We start from the raw sequence: 27,791 nt of genomic DNA on the forward strand, positions 1-27,791 counted from the left end.
TTATGTCGTTTATGTTTTTGTCCCGCCGGCTGAATTGAAGGAAAAAAATTGTTTTAACTTTAAAAGAGGTGGTGAAAAATTGCTGCGGTGTGCTCAGCCCTGCTGCCTTTTGTGAATACTGGTGTATCATTGTGACATATTGGGATACTTAAATTAGCTGAGCCAAAAGTTCTATTTTCCCACAGACGGTAAAATAAACTAAATTGTTAAGTTATTCTGACACATAAATCTACTGTGGTTGTTTAAGTCACTTTTGCTGAAGTTGCATTCAAACACAACATTAAAGACTCTGTGCTGCTGCTCCCACACTGACAGAAGCAACGGACAAGTAGGATATTTAAAGCTTTCAAAAGAAGAAAAAATCAGATCTTCAGTTAAACGAGTTCTTCTCAAATACAAATATGATCTCACAGCATTACTACATTTATCTCTTATATTTGGATTAATATGCATTATTGTTGTTTTAATTTTTAATGAAATTCATCTTCTGTTAGTTTCCAGAATCATTTTGTTGTTTATCATCTTTTTTCTCAAGTGCAAAATCTCTGCTAACAATCAGATATGAGTTTCCATGATGCGCTCTGGTTTAGAAAGGATTATGGTGCGAGGTAAAATAGTGATGACATTTAGAAAATAGATATATATCTGGTCATGTCAGCATTCTTAGAAAAATGTTTTTAAATTGATATGTTTTCTTTTAGTTCTTTTTGAACAGACCACACACATCCTGTGGGGGCGGGGCATCAGCAGAAATGAGTGTGAGCGTGCAGTCAGAGGTTTTGGTCGCGGCACCAATGACAAATATTTATTTATTTGCAAATAACACTTTTTGAAACTCATGAAGTCCCTGTGATTGTTCTTTACTACATCATAGCAACATGTAAAAACAAAAACCAAACTAAAGTGTCAAAGTGCATGAAAGACAAACTTTGTACAAAAAGGAGAAAACTGTTGCTGCTGTACTGTTTTCTATAAAACCACTTAAAAAAATGGTACTTGTTGTCTTTTGCCCAAACATGGGTCTGACTTATGTATCAACCATCTGGTACTCAGACTTTTTTAGTGCAACTGTCCCAAATTAAACAGATTTATTTAGAAAAGGACGAGCGGCATGACATGACAATGTGATCTTTTTAGAGAGTTTTTGAGATATTAATGTTCAGATTGGATCAGACTTTTCTGTCTTAATAATTTGATGTGATTAAAATTAGGATGATTCATACATATATCAGAATCTGAATACGGTTTAAAGAACAGGCCACCAATCTCATCTTTCATCTCTGTACTCAGTCTTTTTCCAGAACTGAGCTTCGAATAAGAACCAACACAAACCCGTCGGTTTCTACCCAGAGAGGGAGAGAGAGACCTGCTGATCTTTAAATAAAGAAAAATAAAAAAAATAAAGAGGACAATAAACCACACTGAATCTTTTTTTAAGGCCCCCTGGGAACCATGAGTTGGGACACTGACACTGTGGATTTACTGGGTTCACAGGAGAGTTTAAGTACCAGACAGGTGAGTCCAGTATCTGTAATGTTAACCTGCCCATTATGTCACATCAGGAACAGGTTTGTTGGTTTCAGCTTAGATTAAAAAACAGAGATGTTCTTGTTTTATATTAATATGTTGTTAATGGTTCCAAATTCTGTGCACCGCTAAATAATCTGTGCACACAGTCTTGTAGTCTTTCTCTCACCACTGTTTTCTCTTTAGAAGAGACAGAATCTCATTAATCATTTTTCATATTTTCACCCTAACGCTAATCACAAAAAGTAAAAAAAAAAAAGAGAAGGAAACGGTTGAATTTCTGCCTTTTGAGAAACCGCCCACTTATAGCGAGAAGTTGGGGTAATTTCTCAGGCTGTCATCAGAAGGCTGCCTAAAAATAGCATTAATGAAAACAGTGACTAATCCAGATGGTGGACATGAGTCGCAGTAACTGGTTTTATTTCATAAAAATAACCCTAACCATTTTTAGACCACTTGTTGGTTTGGATACTCTTAAGGCTTGAAGCTGGGAGTGTGGCTGTAGCTACAGCTGCTAACTGAAGTCACTGAACTGGGAGAAATCGGACATAACGAGACCCAAGGGAAGCGAAACTCAATACATTCACGTAGGACACAGACCTTCAAAGTAAAACAGGAAATGTAACACAGACGCAGACTTGACTAGGGGAGACAGAGCAACTAAGAAACACAGAGAACAATAACAGGGAGACACAGACTGCAGCTAAATACTCAGAGAACTAAAGAGAATACAAGGAAGCCAAACTAAGACACTAAAGAATAAACTGGGGCAACAAAGAACTAAGATCCTAATACAAAAACTCAGAGACACAAGAAACTCAAAGCACTGGGTCACCCACCCAGGACCGAGACATGTTGAAATGTATTAACAACAATGAGCAGCTGTCTGTATGTGTGTAATTCAGCTGTACACTTTATGGATGCAGGTGCTAGCAAACCTTAACTAATCTAGTGTTTCCCAGTAACTTAGCACTCCACCTTCTCCTCTTCAATATTTTTACTTCTGACTTGACAAAAATATATAAAATAAAATGTTCCTTAAGTGTCGATTACAATTCACTTTCTCTGCCCTTGTCTCATTGCCAGCAGCCAAAAGCTTCCTCTTATAGTTCATATTTTCCATAGCTTAAATGTTTGTCATAGAGAATCCTTGTTTGTGTGTTTCTTTTAATGCATCCTTGCAGGACTTTGTTACTGACTGAGTCAATTTGTGCTGACTCCAGTCCTAAGATGTTTCTTGATCAATGTCGTTGTCTTCCTTATAATATATTGTTTGATTCTTTAAGTGACCAAATCTGCATCTTGAGCAAACTCTAACAACAGTCTCCTGTCTGCAGTATGGTGACCGTTGCACAAACTGCAGTCTGTCCAAGAAGAGGTTGTCGATAGGAGTCGGTCTGCTGATAGTATCCTTTCTGGCTTTGGTGACCCTTAATCGTAAGTAGACTTTATTAAACTTTACTCATTTGTAAAGGTGTGCAGTTCGTTCAGCTCAGTGGAGTAACAGCAGGTATCCTTCAAAGACCCAGCAATTCTTTATGAGTTGGAGACCTCTGCATTCACCATTTATACAATCTATATCAGTCCTACTGTGCTGTCAAGAGGACATTCTGTCAATGCCACAGTCATGGTTGGGCTAACAGAGCACATGAACTTTCTTTTCAGAATGATGGGAGTTGTTGCTTCTATTTTTTACAGTTACAAGGATTAGGGTTAAGTGATGTTTTTTTTTTTTTTTGCAGATTTAGTGATTGTACTGCCAAAATTCCAACTGGGTCTTCAATCTGAGAGTCTGAACTTTGATTTAGTAGGATTACAGAAATGTAGTGGACAGTTAAATTGCTTTTCTACTAATACTACTACTTTGTGCACTGAGATACACCATTTCTATTTCACACACAAATTTATATGAGCGCTTTTTTGCTTCTAAGTGCTTTCTGTCTAACATTCACACCCTGATGAACAGCAACCCAGGGTTCAGTGTGTTGCCCAAAGATATTTTGGTATGTAGACAGTAGCAGCCAGGAATCAAAGCACCAAACATTTAAGTCATTAGCAAATGACCTGCTCAACCTGCTGAGTCACAGCCACAAACTATAAGGAACTTTTTTTTTTTTTTAGTTAATTTTATAATATTGCTTTTTTTGTTTTCCCCAAGTACTGAAAAAGTTTACTTCTTTCACCTGTTCATCCTGCTTCATCCATGAAGTGAAAACATGCAGACACTTGTTTTGATAACACATCAGCTTCTTTATTTGATAATATAATATAATATAATATAATATAATATAATATAATATAATATAATATAATATAATATAATATAATATAATATAATATAAAAATAAACGGAAACTTGGTTTGGAGTAATTGGTATAACACCAGGTGACTTTTCTGAATTGGACTTTCACAGCTAGTTATGGCTTTTTCTATGCAAACAGTTGTTTGAAAATTTTGGTAATTATATATTCAATATTGAAACATCCATATGTGTCATCAGTACACAACGATGACACGGTGCAGAGAATTTACATCGGCTCCATGGGAATCAGCAACCAGCGATTCCTGCCAGAGCATGAAGATCCCAGCAGCTCAGAGTTTACTCAGCTGGCCGCTCAAGTCAGCCAACAGGTGAGACCTAACAGACTCACAGCATGATGGGTGTTCTCCATGTATGCTGTATCGCATGTATCACTTTAACCACTGGTTACAACCAAGGTTTGCAGAACAGCATCTCTGAATCCACTTTGGGTACGTCTCCTGTCGGCTGGGAACAGGAAACTGTGGCTGTTCAGTAACATCAAAAGAACTGTACAATATAGGACTGCAATGATTTGTACATTTCATAAACGAATATTTTATTCACAATAGAAGACAGAAAACATCTCACATTTTTAAACTAAGACTTTTTTCTATGTTATGAATTTTTTTTTCCATTGCCCAGTTTTAAGCGTCTTGACTTCTGCTACATTTGTATGGTAGGGTCAGTATTTGCAGGAAACCATGGCCCTATCCTGCTTTGTGTCAACAGTTCATCCTGGTAGTGGTGGTGTAGTGGTGTAGGGAATATTTTGTTGGTACACTTTGGGCCTCTTTGGGCTCGATGATGATACTCAACTTCTCGTGGCTGCACCATGTCACTGGTTTCTTGAACATGACATTGACTTCACAGTAGTCAACTGGTCTCAACTGGTCTTTGTCACATGCACAGTCTCACATGTCACTGTGCATGTGACAAATCTCCAGCGACTGTGTGATGCCATCCTGTCGAGATGGATCAAGATCTTGTTGTTTAATCTGTGCCACAAAGAATTAAAGCAGTTCATGCATATATCCACACAATGAGACCTGATTAAATTGCAGGGTTAACTGCTTAATGATTCAGTTACAACATGGTTCATTTTGCTAAATGACTGCTTGCTATGAATCTGTATTGTAATCTTGATGTTATCACAAACCTCTGGCTTCCTCTGTTGTGTGTTTCTGTCTTTGTTGAGGCAATTAAAGGAAGTCGCTGCAATGATGTGTGACTTTTTTCTCTTTCAGCTGAAACTGATTTACTTCAAAAACTCAATGCTGGCCAAATACTTCAACTGCAACACCGTCCAGGCTTTCAGGTACTGTGAAATAGAAACTTGACTGCCTGTCAGGGGCCATGGTGTCATGCTGACTGTTAAATGTTGTGTGTTTGTCATTTGTTCACTGTGATCAGCTTATCTAGTTGAAGATGTTAAGGTGCTGAATCAACAGTCAGTTCATTAGAGTCGGTGCAACTGTGACATGGATCAAGATGCAATGGCCTCCCGGGGTGGTCAGAAGGCAGCCATGCCCAGCCATGCGCACACGCACGCGCATGCGCATATCAGGTGTTGCTATCCTAGGGGGGACCTGTCTTTGACACAATGCTTTCCTTAGCCGCTTACCTTAACCATCAGAAATGAATGCCTAATCATAAACCTCAGCCTAAACATAACCTTGTGACCCTGACACTAAAACCACATGTGTAAGACTGGGAGGTATGAAAAAAGAAGGGGTATTCAAAATTGGGTCCATATTTACCAGCAATGCACATATTAATATTTTGAATACATAAATTAGGTTTTATAAATATGGCCAGTTTGGTTTTGAGGATGTCTGGGATTATGATGTTAAACGCTGAGCTGTAGCCCTTTTCTGTGCTGATTTTTATGTCACAGGAGGTCTGAACCTGATTATTGATTCAATTTTTTTGGACTATGTGCAAAACTTGCTAACTCTATACATCTGTAGAGTATTCAATGGTTGGTTTTAATATGGTGGGTTGGTTTGTACCTAAAATACTGAACTCTCTTGTTCAGTGGGGCACATAAAGTCTGTATAAATCCTTTCTGTGTCTTGTGGAGCAGTGAGGGTGACAGCGGTGACGACAGCATTGTGGTGTATTATGAGTCGAAGTTTGATGTCCCCGTCCCTCAGCAAACCACTGTGGATGAAGCCATTGAATCTCTGGAGCCTCCAGCAGAAAGTGAATGGAGCCAACAGGGACAAGGGCTGCTGAAACCCAGTGACACCCTGAACATCAGCAGCATCATCTCACAAGGTTTGACAGCTCATAGATCCATGCAATTTACACTCTTTTACAGGTTTGTTTGTGGTTTGTTACCCAATCAATTGACATTGTAAATGAGTTCCTGGAGTAAATGTTGCTTTCTGGTCAAGAGGTCATTCTGGCCAAGGAAGTAGTTCAGACTTCCAACAGGTATATGACTCGGCAGTGACTAACAGATGGCAGCATGAGACAGGAAGATGCACATAGTCCATAAGAGGACACATTTCTTCAACCATCTCAAAAGTTCTGAAAAGTGCAGGAATGATCTAAGTTAGGTTAATATATGAGCCTTTGAACTCAAAGCACCATATTTACTTTTTAAAAAATATTAAGTTAACATATATCTGAGATCTTCTGGTATCCACTTCCCTCACAGTGGGATTTTAGTTGATTTAAATGATTCAGAATATATCAGAGATTCCTAAGTGGTTGCACAACTGCTGAAAATGGCTTATAGTGTGTGGTACATGCAACACTGATGTTTGCTAGAGACCACTTAGAATAACATATCTATTTCTGTATCACTGTTGTCTCCCAGTGGTGAGAAACTTTGAAGTCTTTGAAACACTGGATTTGCTCTAGTGGCTGCTAGACTGCTGCGTTGTATCTAATAAGGCAATGGGGACTCAGGCTACGTCCACACCAGCCCGGATAGATTTGAAAACAGATTTTTTTGCCTGAAAACGCTCTGCCTCACATTATTGTTTTCAATCGTTTTCACAGAGTTGTGCTTCCACATTAAAACAGCCGAAAACGCTTACGTCCCAGTCCTGCACGTGCGTGAATCGCAAGAAGTTTCAGCCTGCATCATTTCTGTCAGCCGGTTATTTGCTTTCCGGCTCTTTGAAACGTTGCAGCAAAATGTTGAGAAAAAGCACTGAGTTTTTTAAATGGACTAACAATGAGGTGGAGATGTTGAGTATCACAAATGTACAAAAGTGCAAAAGCGAGTGAGAGTTAAAGAATTTGAAGAAAAGCTATCTGGAGCATGTGCAGACATATTAATCTTTAACAGGGCTGTCAAAATTGAGAGCAAACAAAACAACTGTTGTATAATGCCCTCTGCTATCTTAGTTTAATTGGTCACATGACTGCATCACATGACTAAAATGCATCATTGTCTCCATTTTCGCTTAATTCGATTAAAAAAGAAAATTCCACCAGTATTTATCTGAACATTTTCAGCATGATGAAATTTGAGTTAGTAGTGAAGAACTGATATGTGGTGTCTTAATAAATGTATTTTTGTGTTCACAGCTATAGATCAACGCTTGGCCAGGACCCCATTAACTGGTGAGAACTGGTTTACCTGCAAGCATTTGTGTAGTAAAGTATATAACTTTATTAAAATTAAAATGTAAAGAAGTCTGTTTATGGAGGTAAATAGGTTACAAAATATAAAAGCTTGTATCTTCATATCCTGTTGGGAAAAAAAAAGTGATGCATTCATGGGAGTGCTGGTGTGGGTCAAACAAGAACTTTTTTCAATGTATTTTCAGAGAGGATGTTCTTCGACATCCACGTCAGAAACCCTGGATTTGTTCATTCTCCAGGGTTTCCCTATTATCTTTATCCTCCAAATCTCAACTTGCAGTGGAGGCTTCGTGCGGACCCGGGCCACCGAGTTAGGCTCGACTTCCACAGTCTGATCTTGGAGGACGACTGTCAGCACGACTTCATCAAAGCCTATGATTCGCTGGCTCCCATAGAGAAACGTGCTCTGACAGAGTGAGACAAATAATCCCTCTCCCAGAATTTAAACTGTCATCTACCTCTGTGTGTTTGAGATTTTAGCTTATTACAGTGATGGGCAGATATACTTCAGGGGTGGATGCATGAATTTTTGCAAATTCACAGCTAAAGCTATGTGTATGGGAAAAGGCAGAAAAGTGTATGAGTGTATACACTCGTTCTTTTTATTGTTGGATTTGTTTGCAAAGAAGTTTTTGAACGCTAAGTTTGTAATAATGTAGATAGATGTTTTAGTTTGGTAAGCTACCTTAATTCCTGCCTAACTTAAAAACCAAACTGTGTAGATCTGGTCTGAGCTATATGGGAGAGCTGTGTATTTTTATGACACATTCTTCCTTTATAAATGCTTGGGATGTTTTTTCTTTTTTCTTTTTCACATCTTTACATGCATCCAGCCCCAGGACTGTGGTATCACTGCTCTGTGTTATCAGAAATAAAACAGGCCTTTCAGGCTTCTTTAAAGTTCCTCTTTAAAAGTTAATGTATCCGTTCTTTTCTCAGACAGTGTGGTCATCCTCAAAAATCATTATCCTTCATCTCTGGAAACGTCATGTTACTGACGCTGGTCACAAATGAGGAGAACAACTTCCCTGGCTTCAAAGCAAGCTACTTCCAGATTCCTGTGACTAAACTAAGTAAATGCAGACACATTGTGAACAGTTATCACTTCTTCATGTTTTTTTAAGGAAAAAAAGAAACAATTGTTTTCACTGGGTCTCAAAGAATTTCATGAAAATAATATTGCACTTATATACATAGATTAATGTGTAATTTTGTCTTCCAAGAAACTGATGCATTCTCAGAAATGTATAATTATTCAATAAAAAAAAACCCATAAGTTTGAGCTCACTGGCAAAAACATGTCACTGTAACTGGGATTATGCACTTGAATGTGTACGGAAATAGAATTCAGTTGACCTGCAGGATTATGTTGTGTCAGTGTAAACGCCATCTCCTGACATTTCTGCTGATTCTTGTGATATTAGAAACTTAATAAATGGAAGCTGAGTATAGTGATGAACTATCTGTTGTTCAGATTGTGGTGGCACAATGACTGAAGACAAAGGCTTGTTCTCTTCACCATTTTTCCCCTCCAATTACCCTCCAAGCACATCATGTGTGTGGAACATCGAGGTAAGTCCTCAAGATCCTATTTTAATTTCATTTAAATTAAAAATTAAAAAATTAAGAATAAAAAAATGAATAAGGGGTTGCTATCATCTACATCAGATTTGTGATGACCTTGACATCCATTTTCACAACATTTTCTCAGTTAATAATCACATTTGAGCTGTATTTGATTTTCAGGTTGCAAAGGAAAAATTTGTGAAGGTTGACTTCAAAAAGTTCTTTGTGGGAAATCAAAGTGAGCATTGCCCCCATGATTATGTTGACATCAACGGTGAAAGGTAAGTAAGCATCAGTTTATGCCTCCTTTTACTGACTTTGTACATCATCCGTGTCAGTGGTGGGATTGCATGAGTCCAAAATTAAGACTGCAGAGTTCTGAGTCAGCAAGTCCCAAATAAAGACCACAAGTCAATGTGTCAGAAGAGTTTTATGACTTGATCACTCAAATTGTGAATATTGCCTTAAATTTGATTTATTCTGCTCATTTTCATCTCAATTTTTTGTTATTGGACTGGACTAGAGTAGCTTTGCATGATTCACTGTTCATATAATAATAATATATCTGATAATGGGCTTTTGATGTAGCCTTTAAGCGCAGTCTGAAACAAGCTCCTCTCTAAAAAGCCAACTTTTTACTAATGAACTGATGCTCACAAACAGAATGTTGGAACAGCAGGTGGATGGAGGTTGTGTGCTCACAGGCACAGCTGTGTGCGCACGGTGACCATATAAAGGATTTTCCTAATATCTGAGATCATACAGACCCAGGTGTAGAAAAACTCCTATTTTAGAATTGACAGCATGCTTAAAACAAAAAAAAATTGTCTTACTGCATTTGTGCTGACCATTGGCACACTGGGTGATGACCACAGAATCAGAATTAATGTAGAATTACTGTAGTTGGTTATGTGTTGGCACAACATTGCCCCATCCCTTTTTTATACTTGAATGGTTCATGGGTCATTGTTCTTCATGCCTGCAAAGCTTTCGCTCAAGGCCACTTGAAAAATTACTTGAAAGTTACATCAACAATTTTGAAATTCATCCCCATACATGCTAATGTGAAGCCAACTGCTACAATCTAAAGGGGGTAAAATTAGACTCAGTTCTAACCTTTGAGTAAGTTGTGCAGTCATGCTTTGCATGAAAAAGTCACATATTCTTTTGTTTTTTCTTGGCTACATTACTGGAGCGGTGTTCTTTCTGGTACAAATAAGAAGTTACTCTCTCACATCCAACTAGTTCAACATGTAGAATAGAATAGAATAGAATAGAATAGCTTTTTATTGCCATTGTTACAAAAACAATGAAAGGCAGTTTGGCATCTCTCCATGTGTGTGAAGTACACAAAAGCATACGTATTTACACAATAACACAGACAAATGTACACAAGAAAGATATGTACAAGTTATACATACACCTGCATGGATGCACCCATAAATACATGCATACACACACATACATACATGCATGCGTACATATGTACACACACATATTTCCACATACACGTTTACATATATATACATACACATACATGCCCTCTGAGGAGCAGGTGCATTGTGAGGTGGAGTGTGATCAGTGATATTGCACACTGAGTGGGTGGGGTGGGGGGATTTAAGTACCTGAGCTTATGACTGATTGGATCTATTTGAGGAGTCTGTAGCTCAGATTTCTGGCTCAAATTTACATTTCAGGAACAAACTTGAGTTTATACATTTGGCTGTTTGGTCATGAAGCTTCTCTGTAGCTGGACGAGTATTGTTCTGTGTTATTCAACAGAATCACACTGTATGGGCGACCGTGGCTCAGGGGGTTGGGAATCGCATCTGTAACCGGAAGGTCGCCGGTTCGATCCCCGGGCTCTCTGTCCTGGCCGTTGTGTCCCTGGGCAAGACACTTTACCCTACTTGCCTACTGGTGTTGGCCAGAGGGGCTGATGGTGCGATATGGCAGCCTCGCTTCTGTCAGTCTGCCCCAGGGCAGCTGTGGCTACAACTGTAGCTTCCTCCACCAGTGTGTGAATGTGAGAGTGAATGAATAGTGGCATTGTAAAGCGCTTTGGGTGCCTTGAAAAGCGCTATATAAATGCAATCCATTATTATGTACTCTACCTGAAAGTATTAGTTATAAGATAAGATAAGATAACCTTTATTAGTCCCACACGTGGGAAATTTGTTTTGTCACAGCAGGAAGTGGACAGTGCAAAAGTTATGAGGCAAAAATTAGAATACAATAAGAATAAATACAGTACACAACTGTACAGAATAGAATAGAATAAAATAAAATAAATATACAATAAGATAAAAATAGAATACAAATACAAATACTATATACAACTGAGTAAAAATACAACGATGACAGAAAGGATTATTGCACTTAGTATTATTGCATATGTATGGATGTGTGTGCTTGATCAGTTAAAGTCTTTGTTGTGGAGTCTGACAGCAGTGGGGAGGAAAGACCTGCGAAATCTCTCCGTCCCACACCGTGGGTGCCGCAGTCTCCCACTGAAGGAGCTGCTCAGTGCTGTCACAGTCTGCTGCATGGGGTGGGAGACGTTGTCCAACAGGGATGACAGCTTAGCCGCCGTTCTCCTGTCACTCACCACCTCCACTGGGTCCAGAGGGCATCCTAGAACAGAGCTGGCCCTTCGGATCACCCTGTTCAGTCTCTTCCTGTCCCCAGCAGAGATGCTGCCGCCCCAGCAGACCACGCCATAAAAGATAGCAGAAGCCACGACAGAGTCATAGAAGGTCTTCAGGAGTGGGCCCTCCACTCCAAACGACCTGAGTCTCCGCAGCAGGTACAGCCTGCTCTGCCCTTTCCTGTAGAGGGCGTCTGAGTTATGAGTCCAGTCCAGTCTATTGTTCAGATGAACACCAAGGTACCTGTAGCTGTCCACAGCCTCAATGTCCATACCTTGGATGTTCAGTGGTTGCAATGGAGAATGCTTGTGCCTGCGGAAGTCTACCACCAGCTCCTTGGTTTTACTGGCGTTGATCTGGAGGTAGTTCAGCTGGCACCAGTCCACAAAGTCTTGGGTCAGACCTCTGTACTCCTTGTCGTCCCCATCAGTGATGAGGCCGACTATTGCAGAGTCATCAGAGAACTTCTGCAGGAAGCACTGGGTGGAATTGTGGGAGAAGTCTGCAGTGTAGATGGTGAAGAGGAACGGAGCCAGAACCGTTCCCTGTGGGGCCCCCGTACTGCAGACGACCCTGTCCGACACACAGCCCTGAGTCCTCACATACTGTGGTCGGTCGGTGAGGTAGTCCAGGATCCAGGTAGTGAGGTGATGGTCCACTCCAGAGTTCACCAGCTTGTCCTTTAGAACCGAGGGAAGAATAGTGTTGAAGGCACTGGAGAAATCAAAGAACATGATTCTCACAGTGCTTCCAGCGGTCTCCAGGTGAGCGAGGGAACGATGTAGGAGGTGAATGACGGCATCATCCGCTCCAATGCCAGGCTTATTCATCCCCTGTCACTAGACTGTGTTGAAAACACTATTTTAGGACTTGTATGTATGTCTGTTTAGATGGACAGACTGACAGACAGCTCAGTGTGTGTCTGTCTATCTCTTTTTTTGTTGTAGGTTGTGTGGCAATGGCTTAAACAGCAGAGTGATCACCATCAAAAGCAACAAGGTGACCATTACGTTTAACTCGGACTCCTCCTATGTTGACCAGGGTTTCACTGCTGAGTATGAGGCCTTCATCCCAACTGACTGTAAAGAGGACTTTTAAAAAACATTTTCATAAAAGGATTTCAGCATTTTCCAACCCAGGCAAATAGATGAAGGGACTTTTTGTTTTATCAGCTTGTCCGGGAAGGTTCCAGTGCAACAACTCCCTGTGCATCAGCAAGATTTCTCAGTGTGATGGCTGGAACGACTGTGGAGATAACAGCGATGAGATCAACTGCAGTGAGTCCAAACCATCAAACATCTCTTTGTATGAAGTCTAAAAAGAATAAAAGAAGGTTTAGCAAAAAAAAATCCAGATTAAATATCAACTGGAATTGACCTCAAAAAAACTGTAAATCACTCTCAGTCTGTAGCATTTTATTGTTGTTGTGTTCAATTTGTTTCTCTGCTTAGCATGTGACGCATCTCAGATACAATGCAAAAATGGTCACTGTAAACCCAAATCTTGGCTGTGTGATGGGATTGATGATTGTGGAGACAACACAGATGAACAAAACTGCAGTGAGTAAAGCAGAAATTTAATTTCTACATATTTCATTTCATCAAATCAAATCAAAACATTTTTATATACCACAATTAAAAACAACAATGGCAATCAAAGTGCTTCACAAGTTAGGAGCCAATAAAAATAGACACATTTACCAACAGCAAAACAACAGCAACACAAGAAAAACATAGAAACCAGCCAAATGATAGTCAAACTAACCTAAGTCAGAGCCAAAGTAAAAAAATGAGTCTTTAAGTGAGATTTAGAAGACTGAATAGACTCAGCAGTGCAATAACATTCTTTGATCAAGGTTAGATCAAGTAGTTGGTCTTAAAGCCAGACTGGAACTTTTCACTAATACCACTGGTATCTAAGAAGTTGTTTACATACTACTTTTCCAGGATTTTTGACAAAGAGGGAAGTTTAGAAATTGGCCTCTAAATTGAAAGAACACTAGAATCAAGATTAGTCTTCTTAATAACAGGTTGTACAACAGCATGCTCGAAGGCAGACGGTACACAACCTGAAGACAGTCAGGCATTCAATATACATAAAATCCAGGGCCCAATAGTGTTCAGCGCTTCCTTGAAATTACGGGCAGGAAGAATATCATATGGGGAATGGAGATTGTTAAGTGATCAATTATTTCCTCTACATCCGAAAGAGATACAGGCTCAAACTGCTGAAAGACAGCAAAGCATTTAGGACTGGGACTTGATGTGAGAGTACCGATAAAAGCTGGGCCCTTGAAGTTGTAATTTTATCAATAAAATACCTTAAAAAAATTCACAAAGGGAGCGAGGCTTGTGGCAATTGGTCAAAATAAGACCAGACAAGAAGGCGGATTTAGCAGCTTTCATAGACTTCTGATATTTTGATAAACAGTTTTGAAGGATTTTCAGTGGCACTTGAAGCTTCAGAGCACAGGTATTTTCATTCAGCCAGAGTTGATGTAAAGTGTGTGTGTGTGTGTGTGTGTGTGTGTGTGTGTGTGTGTGTGTGTGTGTGTGTGTGTGTGTGTGTGTGTGTGAATGAGGACCCCAAATGCAGACTGTCAGGCAGGAATTAAATTAACTCTTTATTGAAGGCAATCCAAACCCAAAAGGTAACAAAGGAAAGTATTGAAAACATTGAAAAACCAGGAAACACGAGGGAACCCAGCTGAAACTAATCAGGGAAACAAGACAAAATAAAACAGAACACTAAACACAGGTGACTAGGGTTGGCAAAATAAAGAAGGAAGCGATTAAACAAGGAAAAATCACAGAAAGAAGACTTCATAATACATGGTTCTTACTGGAGAAGCAGTGTTACTGAAAGACAGACTATCATAATCACAACTGGAGCCAAAGCAGAAACCTTGATAACAACTAAGAAGAAAACTAAAGATAACCCTGCAAAAAATAGAATGCAGAAGTCTAAAATTCTGGTACCATGACATAAATAGATGACATGATTTTTGTTTTTGTCTTATCAGCTTGTCCAGGAAGGTTCCAGTGCAACAACACCCTGTGCATCAGCAAGATTTCTCAATGTGATGGCTGGAACGACTGTGGAGATAAGAGCGATGAGATCAACTGCAGTGAGTCCAGACACAAACACGGGTTTTCTTTGTGACTGTGCTTTGTGTGTGACGTGTCTTGGATACTAACAAAAAAAAGAAAAAGAAATCACTCGCAGTAAACCAAAATCATGGCTTTGTAATAGGTCGAGCATCTGTGGAGTATGGCGTTATTTCTGTGCCACTATTCAGAGCGTATATAAAAATTTTTTTAAAAAAATTGTATAAGTGTTGCACTTTGAACAGACATTTATTTTGAGTGAAGAAATGAACACAGTTTATGTTGTGACCCAGAAAGAGTAATATTTCAAACTCCGCCACTCTGCGTTCCTCCACAACTGCCTCGTTTGAGCTTTGGACAAAATGCATTCTGGGATATTTGCCTGGGTTTAGCTACAGTGGCTAGTGAGCTGACTGGAGACCAAAACAGCCAATCAGAATTTTTTGCATCCAAGTCTGTGATTGGTTGGTTTTGTGGCACAAATATAACTGTCAGCCACTAGGTTGTGGCATTTCATGTATGCCCTGCCTGCTAGCGTAGGGTCTTCCCTGTTGTGGTAGACCCCAGTCTCTATCGATCTTGTGCTTAAAGCTTGTTCTTGTGCTGTGATCAGTGTCTCTGTGCTGTCGTTAGGTCCAGCCAGAGGTGTGGACTCGAGTCACATGACTTGGACTCGAGTCAGACTCGAGTCATTAATTTTATGACTTTAGACTTGACTTGAAAAAATGTTCTAAGACTTGTGACTTGACTTGGACTTTTACACCAATGACTTGGGACTTGAATTGGACTTGAACCGGTTTACTTGAAAAGACTTGATATTTTACCCCAAATATAAAATTTAACATGCATATTATATAGAGATTGAAAATGTGACGTCATTCACGGGTAGAACCGCAAAGGATTCTGGGAACTCGTGGCAAGCGGTACTAGCGCACGCAGGCTTTCAATTGAAATCAGTCACACAGCGATAAAAAGAAACACAAAAATGTCAAGAAGCCGTTGTATTATTAACTGCAATAGCCGGTCGCATGACAGCCACGGGAAGCCGACGGGTAAAGAGATCGGTTGTTATCGGATTACGTCGTTGAAGAGAAATTGTTCGAGCCATGTTTCCGAAGTAACAAAGAGGCGACTGGATTGCAGCCATTCAAAGACCAAATATAACGTCCCAGAACACTCCAGCTCACAGGTTAGTCTGCTCCAAGCATTTACACAAAGGTCAGTCTGCTGTTGTAGTTAATGCGTCATTTTCATAACATAATTGGTGATATAGGTTACAAGCAAGTCTGGCGCTGAACAGAAATTGTCGCGCTATGCTCCTTTATTTATTGTGCATAAATAGTGAATTGTCCTGACACAATATTGCGTTTCTCCTCTGTTATTATGGTACATTGACAAAAACATATACTTTTATTCACAGGATAAAACAGGTTTGTATCACTAATTGCCCAGTACGATTACAGCATACAGTCTTATTGTCACTGCTACATTTCTGTGATGGGTACCAGAAATTATTTCCACTACTAATTAATTACCGTTGAGCTCAAAGGTCCTATTAATAAACGGTTAAGGAATGTGTATTTATGACGATGATTTGTGAGACTGGTAAACTTATGATACGTACGATGGTCTTTACTTTCTACACGGTGCATTTCAAGGTCCTGTACCCATCCGTCGGTAAACTGTACCTGGGCTTGTTGCAGTGACCTGAAGTTACTAAACTTCACGAGTGTATGCACTCACTCCAAGAACCGTATGATTATAAATATGCATATAAATATGCTAAGATGAGATAGCTGACTTCATCTAACTAGCAAATGTTTTCCAGGCTACGTTGGTGATACAGTTTTTTTTAATGTGTATGATATTTTTGTCATGCGATTTTAAAGCCGGTCCTACAACCGCATCCAAGAATAACATGCAGCGTATCTCAGAACTGTCGGTGAAAATTATTCTAGGAGCTAGGTTTAATTGAGCTGCATTTTAAAGAGGTGCAATTTCACAATTTGTGTATATTTTCTAAGTTCACTATTTTGTCATGTGTTGAGAAAAACACAGATTTTAAAATTACATGGTCTAATATTTACATTTAGCATAACTGCAACATTATTTTTTCGTTTTTTTTTTTTTTTTAAAGACTCGAAAGGACTTGAAATTCAAAGTTTCAGACTTGTGACTTGACTCGGACTTTTACACCAGTGACTTGAGACTCGACTCTGACTTGCCTGACATTACTTGAGACTTGACTTGAGACTTGAGGATAAAGACTTGAGACTTACTTGAGACTTGCAAAACAATGACTTGGTCCCACCTCTGGGTCCAGCTGTTGGGAAGATTTCTCAGCCACTTCTTCTGCTGTTGCTACATGCCATGCAGGGGCCCGTCCTTTCACGATGGTTCACTTTCTTGCTCCTCTTCTTTCTTGGGTTTCTGCTGCCTGCGTTATTCATTAAGCACACGGGCAGTTGTGGCCACCAATGTGTGACACATTAATTCATAGGCTTTCTTCGTCAATCCAGGCAGTGCACAGGTTGAAAGGAAGTGAATGTGCTATCTGCAGATGGTGTTTTGCCCCTCTAGTGTTTCAGCCAATTCCTTTCTGGGCACTGCTCATTTTTGAGCCATGTGCTTGTTTATCCTAGCCAAATGGACAGGACCTTCCACATGGTGCTGCCAGAGGGGGATTGTCTGTAATGCAGTATTCAGATATTCTAGTAGAAGACCTCATAGAAAGTAATAGCAGTTGCTTCTTATGGACTCTTACAGATGTTGGAACAGTGAGCAACTATATGTTTGAGTGTAAGTGTAAATTGTGGCGTTAAATAATTCATAGGTCCCAAATCCTCATGTAATCTCTTTCATAGGGGTAACTGGTGTAGTAAGCATTCTGATAATACCCTTTCTCATAGCTTGTCCACTGGAACCATAACCTGGTTCCAGTGGCCACTCATTAACATGCCGTGCCCCTCAACACCTGATGTGGATCTTGTTAATATAGGCAACGTCCGAGCGGGCATTGCTTCATTTATATATTTCTTTCTCATATACTGAAGTAGGCTTTGGATAGCTTTGGTATATGTAGCCTGGGGGCCTTAGCCTCTGACCACCACCTTAGACTGGTGGTGGTCAGAGGGCCCGGTGGCGCCAGTGTCCGGCAGCCTCGCCTCTGTCAGTGCGCCCCAGGGTGGCTGTGGCTACAATGTAGCTTGCCATCACCAGTGTGTGAATGTGTGCGTGAATGGGTGGATGACTGGATATGTAAAGCGCTTTGGGGTCCTTAGGGACTAGTAAAAAAGCGCTATATAAATACAGGCCATTAGTGGTTGGGATTTAAACTCCTGATGTACTGCTCTGAAGACAATTAGTGTTACCACTGAACAGCACAAGATTTTGTCCCATGCTTATTAGGAATTCCTCATTCATGGCAAAAACAAAACAGGAGCACCAGAAGGTCAAAAGACAAAAAGAAAAACAAAACACGAGTCCAAAACCAAAAGAAAAGAAGCACACCAGAGCACAGGAAAACAGAGTCCAAAACAGATGATGTCAGGGGGCCGGCCAGCACAGGAGTCAGTTCAGGGGGCCGACCATGTGGAAGGCAACGGTGACGACGACAGCACTGGTCCGGGGGCCGGCCGTGCGGAAGGCAACAGCGGCCACTCAGGCGATGGCGGACCGGGGGCCGGCCGTGCGGAAGGCAACGGCGGCCACTCAGGCGATGGCGGACCGGGGGCCGGCCGTGCGGAAGGCAACGGTGGCCACTCAGGCGAAGAGGGTCTGGGGGCCGCCCACGACGGCGATGGCGCCTGGCCAGTGGCCTAGAAAGTGGCCGGTTAGCTGCAGACTCAAACGAGGCAGGACCAGGCGACGCTGAAGGCGAAGACACGGAGGCAGGACCAGGCGAGGCTGAAGCAGAGGCTGCAGCTGGCGCGGATGATGAGGCTGCAGCTGGCGAGGCTGACGGCTCTGAAGCTGGACCAGACGAGGCTGCAGGCGGCGGCGTGGAAGCCGGGGGCACTGCAGGCGGTGGCGTGGAAGCCGGAGGCGCTGCAGACTGGACGGATCCCTTGGACCCTCCAGCGACGACAGGAGACGAAGGCCGGACGGGCCCCTCCGACCCTCCAGCGGAGACTGGAGACGAAGACCGGAGCGGTCCTACGGACCCTCCAGCAGAAGTCACTACTAAGCCAGCAGTCATGGAGGCCACTAGCTGACACAAAGGCGACAAGCAATGCACTGAGCACTGGCTCTGCCCAGGCAACGCTGACATGGTGCAGTTCTCAGGTGGCTGCTTAAACTTCAGGGGTCCAGAATGAGCTGGGGACTGAGACCTAGCCTCTGGGGAAGCCCTGGAGCGGCAAACTGTGCCAATGGCGGCTAAACTATGAAAAGCACCTTGAGTTGAAATTAGACTTTCTCCCTGCATGGAGTGAATGAGTGAAACTGGTAATACTGGAGCCTGAACTACAGGTGACACTGGAGGCGCAGGGGCCTGAACTGAAGATGACACTGGAGGCTCTGGAGACTGAACTTAAAGTGACACTGGTGACACTGGAGACAGAACTGAGAGTGGCTGCAGGGCAGCTAACTGAGCTGAGAGTGGCTGCTGAGCAGGTGATATGCTGTTCACAATATCATCTGCCGCACAGAACACCGCCCCTGAATGAACAGTCACACAGTCCGAAAACGGAAAAGAGTCCTCACTCACCACAGCCGGCGAATTAGAAGCCCGAACGTCCGGCTGTGGGGTGGCGCGCCGGCGGCGCGATCGGCGTTTCCTCCCCGCAGACGGCTCCGACGGGCCGGGCAAGATCACATCCGGCGAGTTGGGCAGCGAGGCAGGAGTGGCTGAGAGAAGGTGAGGTGTGTGCCGGAGAAAAGCCTGCATGGTCAGAGGAAGCGATTTTAGAAGCAATGGCAGGCCGGAAAAGAGCCGTTGTAGCCGGTTTTCAACAGTGCGGCGAAGCTCGTACGGAGGATTCTCCAGCCACAGCCCGAGGAGGATCTCCACATTGTAGCTGATGTCATCCTGGAGCTCCTCGGACGGATTGAGTGCTGCAGGGTCCATGCTGGCTGGTTCGTACTGTCACGACCGCGGTGTGGCAGACGTGTGGAGTTGTAGAAATGACCCAAAAGGTGGCAGCTCTGGTGCAGGTGAGTATTTATTTGGGTGATCGTGGCTCAAGAGTTGGGAGTTCGCCTTGTAATCGGAAGGTTGCCGGTTCGAGCCCCGGCTTGGACAGTTTCGGTCGTTGTGTCCTTGGGCAAGACACTTCACCCGTTGCCTACTGGTGGTGGTCAGAGGGCCCGGTGGCGCCAGTGTCCGGCAGCCTCGCCTGTGTCAGTGCGCCCCAGGGTGGCTGTGGCTACAATGTAGCTGCCATCACCAGTGTGTGAATGTGTGGATATGTAAAGCGCTTTGGGGTCCTTAGGGACTAGTAAAGCGCTATATAAATACAGGCCATTTACCATTTATTTAACAAAAGAAAATACAAACAGCAATGGCGTGGGTGAAGGTGAAACAGGAAAACCTAAACTGGGTAAAACTAACAAAACAAACCAGAAACGAAGATGCAGGGAGGTCTGGGGAAATGCATACGGAGAGACCCAGGGAGACCGAGGGGAAACAACACAGACGAACCAGCAACTACTATGACAGAAGACACAACTTAAATACACTCAGAGAACACTGAGAAGCGCCTTGAGGCGACTTTTGTTGTGATTTGGCGCTATATAAATAAAATTGAATTGAATTGAATTGAACACAGGGAGATTACACACAGGTGGGGAACACAGCTGGGAGTGATTAACGTGACGAGACTAGGGAGGCAAACTGAAAACACTCACATAAGACGCAGACCTTCACAATAAAACAGGAAACACATACACGCAATGACATAACACACCAACTTAACACAGACTGGGGGACACAGAACATAGGAACATGAACCATGAAACAGAAGAGTACAAACACCCAAGGTAACCAAAACCACAGAATACTAATAAACTAAACATAAACACGGAGTCACAGACTCTGGACCATGACATGAGCAGAGAGGTGGAGATGCCAGGAGGAGGCCTGAACCCAAATCATTTTAAATAGAATTATTTATTTATTTTATAAATGTTTAATTACAGGATTGCAGCATTCTCTGAACTAGGCAAATAGATGAAGGGATTTTTTTTCTGTCTTGTTAGCTTGTCCGGGAAAGTTCAAGTGCAGCAACAACCGGTGCATCAAGAAGACTCTGCAGTGTAACGGCAGGGATGACTGTGGAGACAACAGTGATGAGCTCAACTGCAGTGAGTCCAAACCATCAAAGATCTCTTTGTGTAAAAGGAGTTAAAGAAGGTTTAGCAAAAAATGTGGATTAAATCTCAACTTGAATTGGTCTCAGAAGAGCTAAAAGCTACACAAAGCCTGTTTAAAAGAAGATGAAGTAAATATTCTGATAGAATCCTTCCCACCCCCCCAACTTTATCTATAGAACAGTTTTTTCTTTTCTTTATACAAAAGTCCCAGACATACAACTGATAGTTCATTTCACAAGCAACAACTGCATGTCAACACCCCGCCCACCTCCCTACCCCGCCAATTACCTACCTACCTCCCCATGTCAGGTTCAGGGCACGAACAGGACCCAAATGCAGGACTTTGTGGTTAGTGACAGTTAGTTTGTTTACTCACTATTCATTATAAATAATGTAACAGTTTCCAAAGACGTGACTTCTTCATGGTACTCCCGACTCCCGCACAGTGCTCGTGGTCCATGGTGTGAAAGATGAAAACCCAACACTCGATATTTACAATAATGCTCTTCTCCTGTGACACACTCCTTTTCAGGTTCCTAATAAAACAGGATATGATGATCAATTTAGCATTCACACAGACAAGAGCAAAAGACAGGTTCATATCAGAGCCAGGGCTGTACTGACTAGGTCACTCAAAGATCCAGTGTCGATTGAAGCTCAGCCACACACTGTTAAGTTGTGGACCACTGACGAGGGTAATCATCAGGACCCGGCAAAGTTTGTAGACGACAGTTGTGCGTGTCTTCAGCGCAGGAATTCCTTCCGACTATACATACATTACACAAACATCACATGGGGAAGACAGGTCAGAGAGTTATAACAATGGAAAATGCACAACATGAAGAAAGACGAGGAGAAAAAAAAGAACTCCCCCAGACTGAGCTCCAACAGGGAGATCAGTTTGAGAATAGAAAAAAAAATCAACTCGGCACATGAATCATCACACAATATAGAAGACATAAGCTTAAGATCCCTTCCCAGACCCCTTAACGCCCACTCACACCCTGGGCCATATGACCTCAGGAAATCACATGATAGGGTGGGGCCAGGTTTCACAATGAGCTCACTCGAAACCCTGGCTGATTGTGACCCACACCCGTTTTCACACCTTGGCTCATGTGATTAGCTACAGGATCATCAGGGGGTCCTTTGTCCCTCTTTGGGGGAAACTCCCACTGGGTTTAAATCTGGGACTCTCCACCATTTGACCCTTAGAACTGAAGAAGCTTCTCAGATGAGAGGTGAAACATCTTCAAGCAACTTTTCTTTCCAAGCTCCTTAGACTACGATGACCTGGATGACTGAGAACCTTCACAGACATGTTAGATTAGAGTTTTCTTAGGGACTGATATCATGTGTGTCTCCTTTCATTTAGCTTCAGTGTGCTCAGCGTTCACCTTCCACTGCAGTAATGGACTCTGCATCAGTAAACTGAACCCAGAGTGTGATGGAGTGCAGGACTGTGAGGACGGCTCTGACGAGGCTAACTGTGGTACGTTTACCACACACTCACCCACAGATGGTTGCAGTGTGACTTTTCTAGTTACTTGGACATTGAGATCTGTGTTTGCTTTCAGATTGCGGGACGAATCTGTACAGTAGCACTCGTATCGTGGGAGGTCAGTCAGCTAGTGTGGGTGAGTGGCCCTGGCAAGTGAGCCTCCACTTCAAGGGGCTAGGACACGTGTGTGGAGCCTCTGTGCTGAGTGACCGCTGGCTGCTGACTGCTGCCCACTGCGTCCAAGACACTACAGTTTACAAGTAGGAGCTCCTCCATCTGAAGTACTGAGTGTTTAGTAGTGTTCAGATGTTTGATCATTGATTGTACTTGGATCCATGATCAGACATCTAAAATTTTAAAACCTTGCCTGAGTCTCTCGTTCATAGTCATCTACTCTGGAATTTCTAGACAGCTTCCAGTGCAATGCTAGTTTTCTCTACCTGGGATTCCAGTTCTCACTCTTTGGTTGTGTCGTCTGAAATTCCATCTCAGACCCAAAATTTTAACCCCGAGCATCCAATGTGCCTCACTTTGGATGCTTTTTTTTCCACAAAAACAAAAATGTTTTTTAATGATTGCCATTTAGACACACTGAACGAGATTCAGAAGATGACCTTGAATGACAGATCAGCTTAATTTATTTCAGGTAAGGTTTCAGTCTGTAGTCTGAGGCCAGTCACAGATCCTTTTATAACAATTCATGTGTGACAGACACTGTTAATATGGCCTTGAAAAGGGCTTTCACTGCCAATAAGTAGTGGACTATATTAAATAATATGTGGAGGTTATGTAACTCTATCCTAAGAACCCCATTATGTTTTTGAATTATTAGTTATTATTGTATACTTTCTCTAAATGGCATTCCTATGGCTTCCTGTGAGGAATCTTGGAATTTTTCACCACCATGTGTACTTCAATGTGTATGTTAAACAGAAATGTAGGAGTGCTTTCTTGCAGTAGTAGCTCTACAATTAGAAATATCCTGCCTGAGAGCGATGCTAAAAAAAATAGCCTATGCATTTATTAATTCTAGGCTGGACTACTCTAGGTCGTTATTATCTGGCGGTACTAAAAACTTCCTGTATAGCCTTCAGTTGATCATAAAAGCTGCAGCAAGAGCACTGACAGGGAGTAGAGAGCATCTCTTTCTTGTACTGGCTTCTCCTTATTGGCTCCCTGTTAAATCCAAAATCAAAATTAAAACCCTTCTAATCACACACAAGGTCAATTCAACTTTCATTTCAATTTCATTTTATTTATATAGCGGGGAAATAGAACAACAATTGCCTAAAGTCTTGAACAATCAGGTACCTAAGTCTTGTACTCCTGGCTTACCTTTGTTCCCAGGATATTTAAAAGTAGAATGGGAGTCGGAGCCTTTTAGGCACCTCTTATGTGGGAACCAACTCCCAATTTGGATTCAGGAGACAAACTCTGTACTTTTAAGACAGTAAAAAACCAAACAAACAAACAAATTTACTCTGAGTTTGGAACAGTTCAAAACATTGTTTTAACGTTTGCATACTTTGACAGTTTTACAGTGTCAGCAGAATTCGGAGAGTATTTAAACTAATTATACAAAAGTGACTTATTACAGGCAAAAGGTAGTTTATTGTGCCATCATTAAATACTAAGAAAAACAAGAGGCTATGCAAGTCTCTCCTCAATCCTTTTAATGCTTTGTTTAAAACCACGTAAAAGTAAAGATGCCTTTAAATATAAGTAGAAATAAATTTAAAATGATCTATTTATTCATTTACATGATTAGCCATTCAGTAAAAGGACTAGCTGTTAGAATCCCTGACAGTTAGTCTTTTCACTGAATGGCTAATAATCATTGATCTAATTCAGTATTTTATTTTAAATTCAATTCCAGATTTGAGGTTAAAGAAGTTGTTTACAGCCTTGTCTGTTTTATTGATACAGGCTCTCTCACGCTGACCAATGGGAGGCCTTTTTAGGCCTCCATGTGCAGAACCAGACCAATGAGTGGACAGTAAAGAGGGGTGTGAAGCAGATCATCGCTCACAGGTACTACAACAGATACACTGAAGACAATGACATCGCTCTGATGGAGCTGGACACCAGAGTCAGCCTAACCCAGCACATCAGACCCATCTGCCTGCCTTCCTCCACCTACTACTTCCACTCAGACCAAGAGGCTTGGATCACCGGCTGGGGGACTACCCTGCAGGGAGGTGAGCTGATAATAAAGAAGTACTGAAACACTGCCCGTCTCAAAGCTCTTTCCACACTGGAAGTGATGAGTTTGAATAAAATAATGAGAAAGACAAACATTTGAGTAGTTAGTGGGAGCAGATCTGTGGAGGTAGTTTGGTTTAATATAAACTTTTACAAACAGAATCTATTTTTTTTGTTATTCATCCACAAGCTCTACATGATTTGATCTTGTTGTCTCTCAGGTGTCTCAGCGAGTGTCCTCCAGATGGCGGAAATTCTGATCTTCAGCAGTCGGTTGTGTAATCTCCTCCTGTATTACAGGGTCACAGATAACATGTTATGTGCCGGATTCCTTTCAGGAGGCGTGGATACCTGTCAGGTACAAACCATTCACACATGCTTGCAATCTGGTTGTTAGCACCTTTTCTTTAGTGCCTACTCTGATCGACTGGCCACGACTCGACTCGACTCAGATCGACTGATTTGATTGTAGAAATTATTGTAGTTGATTTGTAGAAATTTCCTTTGTTGCCAGTGTTGTGCCAAAAAGTGATTTCCAATGGTTGTCTGTGGGTTTTTCTTTTTTACGTCTGATATATTTACTTATATCAGTAAAAAGACTGTCGTGAAAAAGATTTATGACAGGGTTACATATAAAACAAAGAAATTGTCTGTTTTTGAAATATCTTCATAATATTCATAATATTCTTCAAATATCTTCTCTTTTTATTTGTACCCATATTCTCATCAATCCAGGTCTTTTTTGATCACTTCAAGTAAGCTTAAAATACATTTTTAATGTCAATGTTAATTTTACCTGGATAATTAAAGCATATATAAAAGTCACTTTCTGGCTAATTGATATTCTTCATGAGAGATGTGATTGACCTATTTTTGACAGATTTTAGGTCAACAAGTTATTTATAAGACCTTAAATTCCTGCAAACACCAGAAATCACTTTTTGGCAAAGACAGCAGTAAAGCTGTCGTACACATTGCAAGGCAGTTTGAGCTCTTGTTGGCAGCTTCATCTGATTTCCAAAATCAGCGATATGATTATTCGGATCAGAAAATCGAGCCTGGTTCAAGAAAAGAAATTCCACAAATCCTTCCAGCAAAATAACATCAGTTTTTAGTGTGTAAAAGCCTTCAGAAATTCACATGGTTTGTATTGTGATGCTTGTTGGGATTCAGTCGGAGATATTTCTCAGTAAATTAAGTGAGCTGAATGTCAAGTTCTGCTGTGACTCTTCTTTCTAACTCTCAGGGTGACTCTGGCGGGCCCCTGTCTGTCGCCAACTCCCATGGGCGTTTTTTCCTGGCAGGCGTGACGAGCTGGGGCAAAGGCTGTGCTCTAAGTTTCAGACCTGGTGTCTACACCCGAGTTACCAAATACCGCAGCTGGATAAAAGAGAAAAGTGGAGTGTAGCAGCAGGAAGGTGAACAGTTCTCCGGATTATGGATATTTTTGTTGGAAATCGAACCAGATGTTGACATTTTGAACCCCAGCTTTGTTTATTGTTTCCATGAAAAGTGCTAAGGAGCAATCACAAAGACGTAAAAGAGAGCTCAATAAAATCAGCCTTTCAATTATCTATTGAAAACTAAAACACATTATTATAAAACCCCAAGTTGAAATGTTTTATTCTGCCATTTACTTCAAAGTTTACTATGTAAATACTCTGCATTTTCATTAGTTTGGAAGTTTAACCTAACCTAACCCTGATCCAAGTTTAGCCAGGAATTTAATAAATAGATCCAGTAAACTTTTTGTTATTCAATATGAAACTAAATCATCATAATACACCATGTACTGCCTGAAACTAAATTGCTTTTAGCAGGAAACCACAATTTGTTCACAGGTTTACATTAGCAAGTGAACTTAGATAGACTATAGATTAATAAGTGTTCTATACTGGTCAATCATACGTGTGTGTGTGTGTGTGGGTGGGGTGGGGGGGGGGTGGGGGGGGCTCCAGATATTCCCTTGCTCTCAGTGTACAGAACACAGTTGACAGCAACAGTACTGACAACCTGACATCAAAATGTCACAGACAATAAAAACACATATAGCACATTTATGGTGCAGAGATTCTCGATTATTTATCGAATACGTATGCCTAAATGCAAATCTAAAATATGCATAACTAGTTCATATATATACAGTATGTGTAAGGTATGTATGTATGGATGCTTGTGAACTTTCTGTTTTATTTTATGCCATGTCAGCTCAGTCCCTGCTGCCACCTCCTCTCCTATCAGCTGCTCCGATCGGCCATCCTGGCGTGCACTGCTCTGTAGCAGGGAGGAGCTGGATCAGGCTGTGAGGAGGGCGTGATGGCTCTGCAGTGATATTTCCTGCTTCCTGATACTGGATTTGTAAAAATCTTGAATCGAGAGCGAGTCAGCACAAATTATTTTTTCTGCAGACATCACAGTGCATTGCAGTCTTTTTTTTCCTGCTTGGTGGCTGATCTAAAGTATACAGTGATAGATGAGCACACTGGGTTACTGCATAAAAACTCCTGAGGCAGCTGGCACAAGAAGTACTGCTGGGCCTTTGAGATTCTGCATCTCAGAAGTCTGAACGTTTTCCAGAATTATAGCAGAATTATATTTTTTAAAATTATATGAAACAGCAACATAGTTTTAGCTTGCTCAAAAAATGTATTGTACTTAGTTTGTTTTCTTTACATGAGATAAAATGTCAAAGTGTTGTTTGATGCCATCACTGTTCCTTTTAATGAAGTTAAAATATGTTTAATATATGTTCACTCTTGTTACTAAGACTTGAATCATGCTGTTTGGTCAGTTTGTCATTTATCATGATTTTAATTACTTGTGACGACTTAAAGATTTCATATTTTGCTTATTGATTAATTATTGTTCTACGCTTGCTAACTTGCTAAGCTGATTAAGTGGTTGATTGAATATCTTAAATAAGCAACAACAAACTTGCAGATGATGTATTGTGAATGTCTTTGAAACATGTCATCTTAATCAATCATAATGTGTTTACACTGTTTCAATAAAAATCTTTACCAGTC

At 41.3% G+C, this 27,791-nt stretch overlaps 1 protein-coding gene across 2 annotated transcripts; it reads left to right on the forward strand.

Moving 5' to 3' along the window:
- The first annotated feature begins 1,276 nt into the window (after window positions 1-1,276).
- Window positions 1,277-27,791, forward strand: LOC146685195 (suppressor of tumorigenicity 14 protein homolog). Of its 2 annotated transcripts, XM_085444665.1 has the most exons (21): window positions 1,277-1,515; window positions 2,865-2,964; window positions 4,028-4,158; window positions 5,074-5,144; window positions 5,913-6,106; window positions 7,373-7,408; window positions 7,615-7,843; window positions 8,369-8,502; window positions 8,904-9,001; window positions 9,176-9,276; window positions 12,591-12,724; window positions 12,816-12,920; window positions 13,095-13,202; window positions 14,666-14,770; window positions 20,949-21,053; window positions 22,438-22,554; window positions 22,640-22,823; window positions 24,490-24,761; window positions 24,987-25,123; window positions 26,012-26,183; window positions 26,974-27,791. In XM_085444665.1, the coding sequence occupies exons 1-20, from the start codon at window positions 1,453-1,455 to the stop codon at window positions 26,171-26,173; spliced, it is 2,586 nt and encodes an 861-aa protein (XP_085300791.1). In that variant the 5' UTR covers window positions 1,277-1,452; the 3' UTR covers window positions 26,174-26,183; window positions 26,974-27,791. The 2 variants fall into 2 exon arrangements, with proteins under 2 accessions (XP_085300791.1, XP_085300790.1); XM_085444664.1 differs by lacking the exon at window positions 26,974-27,791 and having other exon boundaries at window positions 26,012-26,677.

The sequence above is a fragment of the Copadichromis virginalis genome, linkage group LG20 (genome assembly GCF_057382275.1).
Source record: "Copadichromis virginalis isolate Kocher_CV1m ecotype Utaka linkage group LG20, C_Virginalis_male_GT1.1, whole genome shotgun sequence".
NCBI lineage: Eukaryota > Metazoa > Chordata > Actinopteri > Cichliformes > Cichlidae > Copadichromis > Copadichromis virginalis.

Excerpts from the sequence above, each read along its gene's own strand:
- LOC146685195 (XM_085444665.1), top strand. The coding sequence starts at position 1,453 with ATGAGTTGGGACACTGACACTGTGGATTTACTGGGTTCACAGGAGAGT. Across the intron at positions 5,145-5,912 it reads AACACCGTCCAGGCTTTCAG|TGAGGGTGACAGCGGTGACG; the intron begins GTACTGTGAAAT and ends CTTGTGGAGCAG. Across the intron at positions 12,725-12,815 it reads GGCCTTCATCCCAACTGACT|CTTGTCCGGGAAGGTTCCAG; the intron begins GTAAAGAGGACT and ends TTGTTTTATCAG.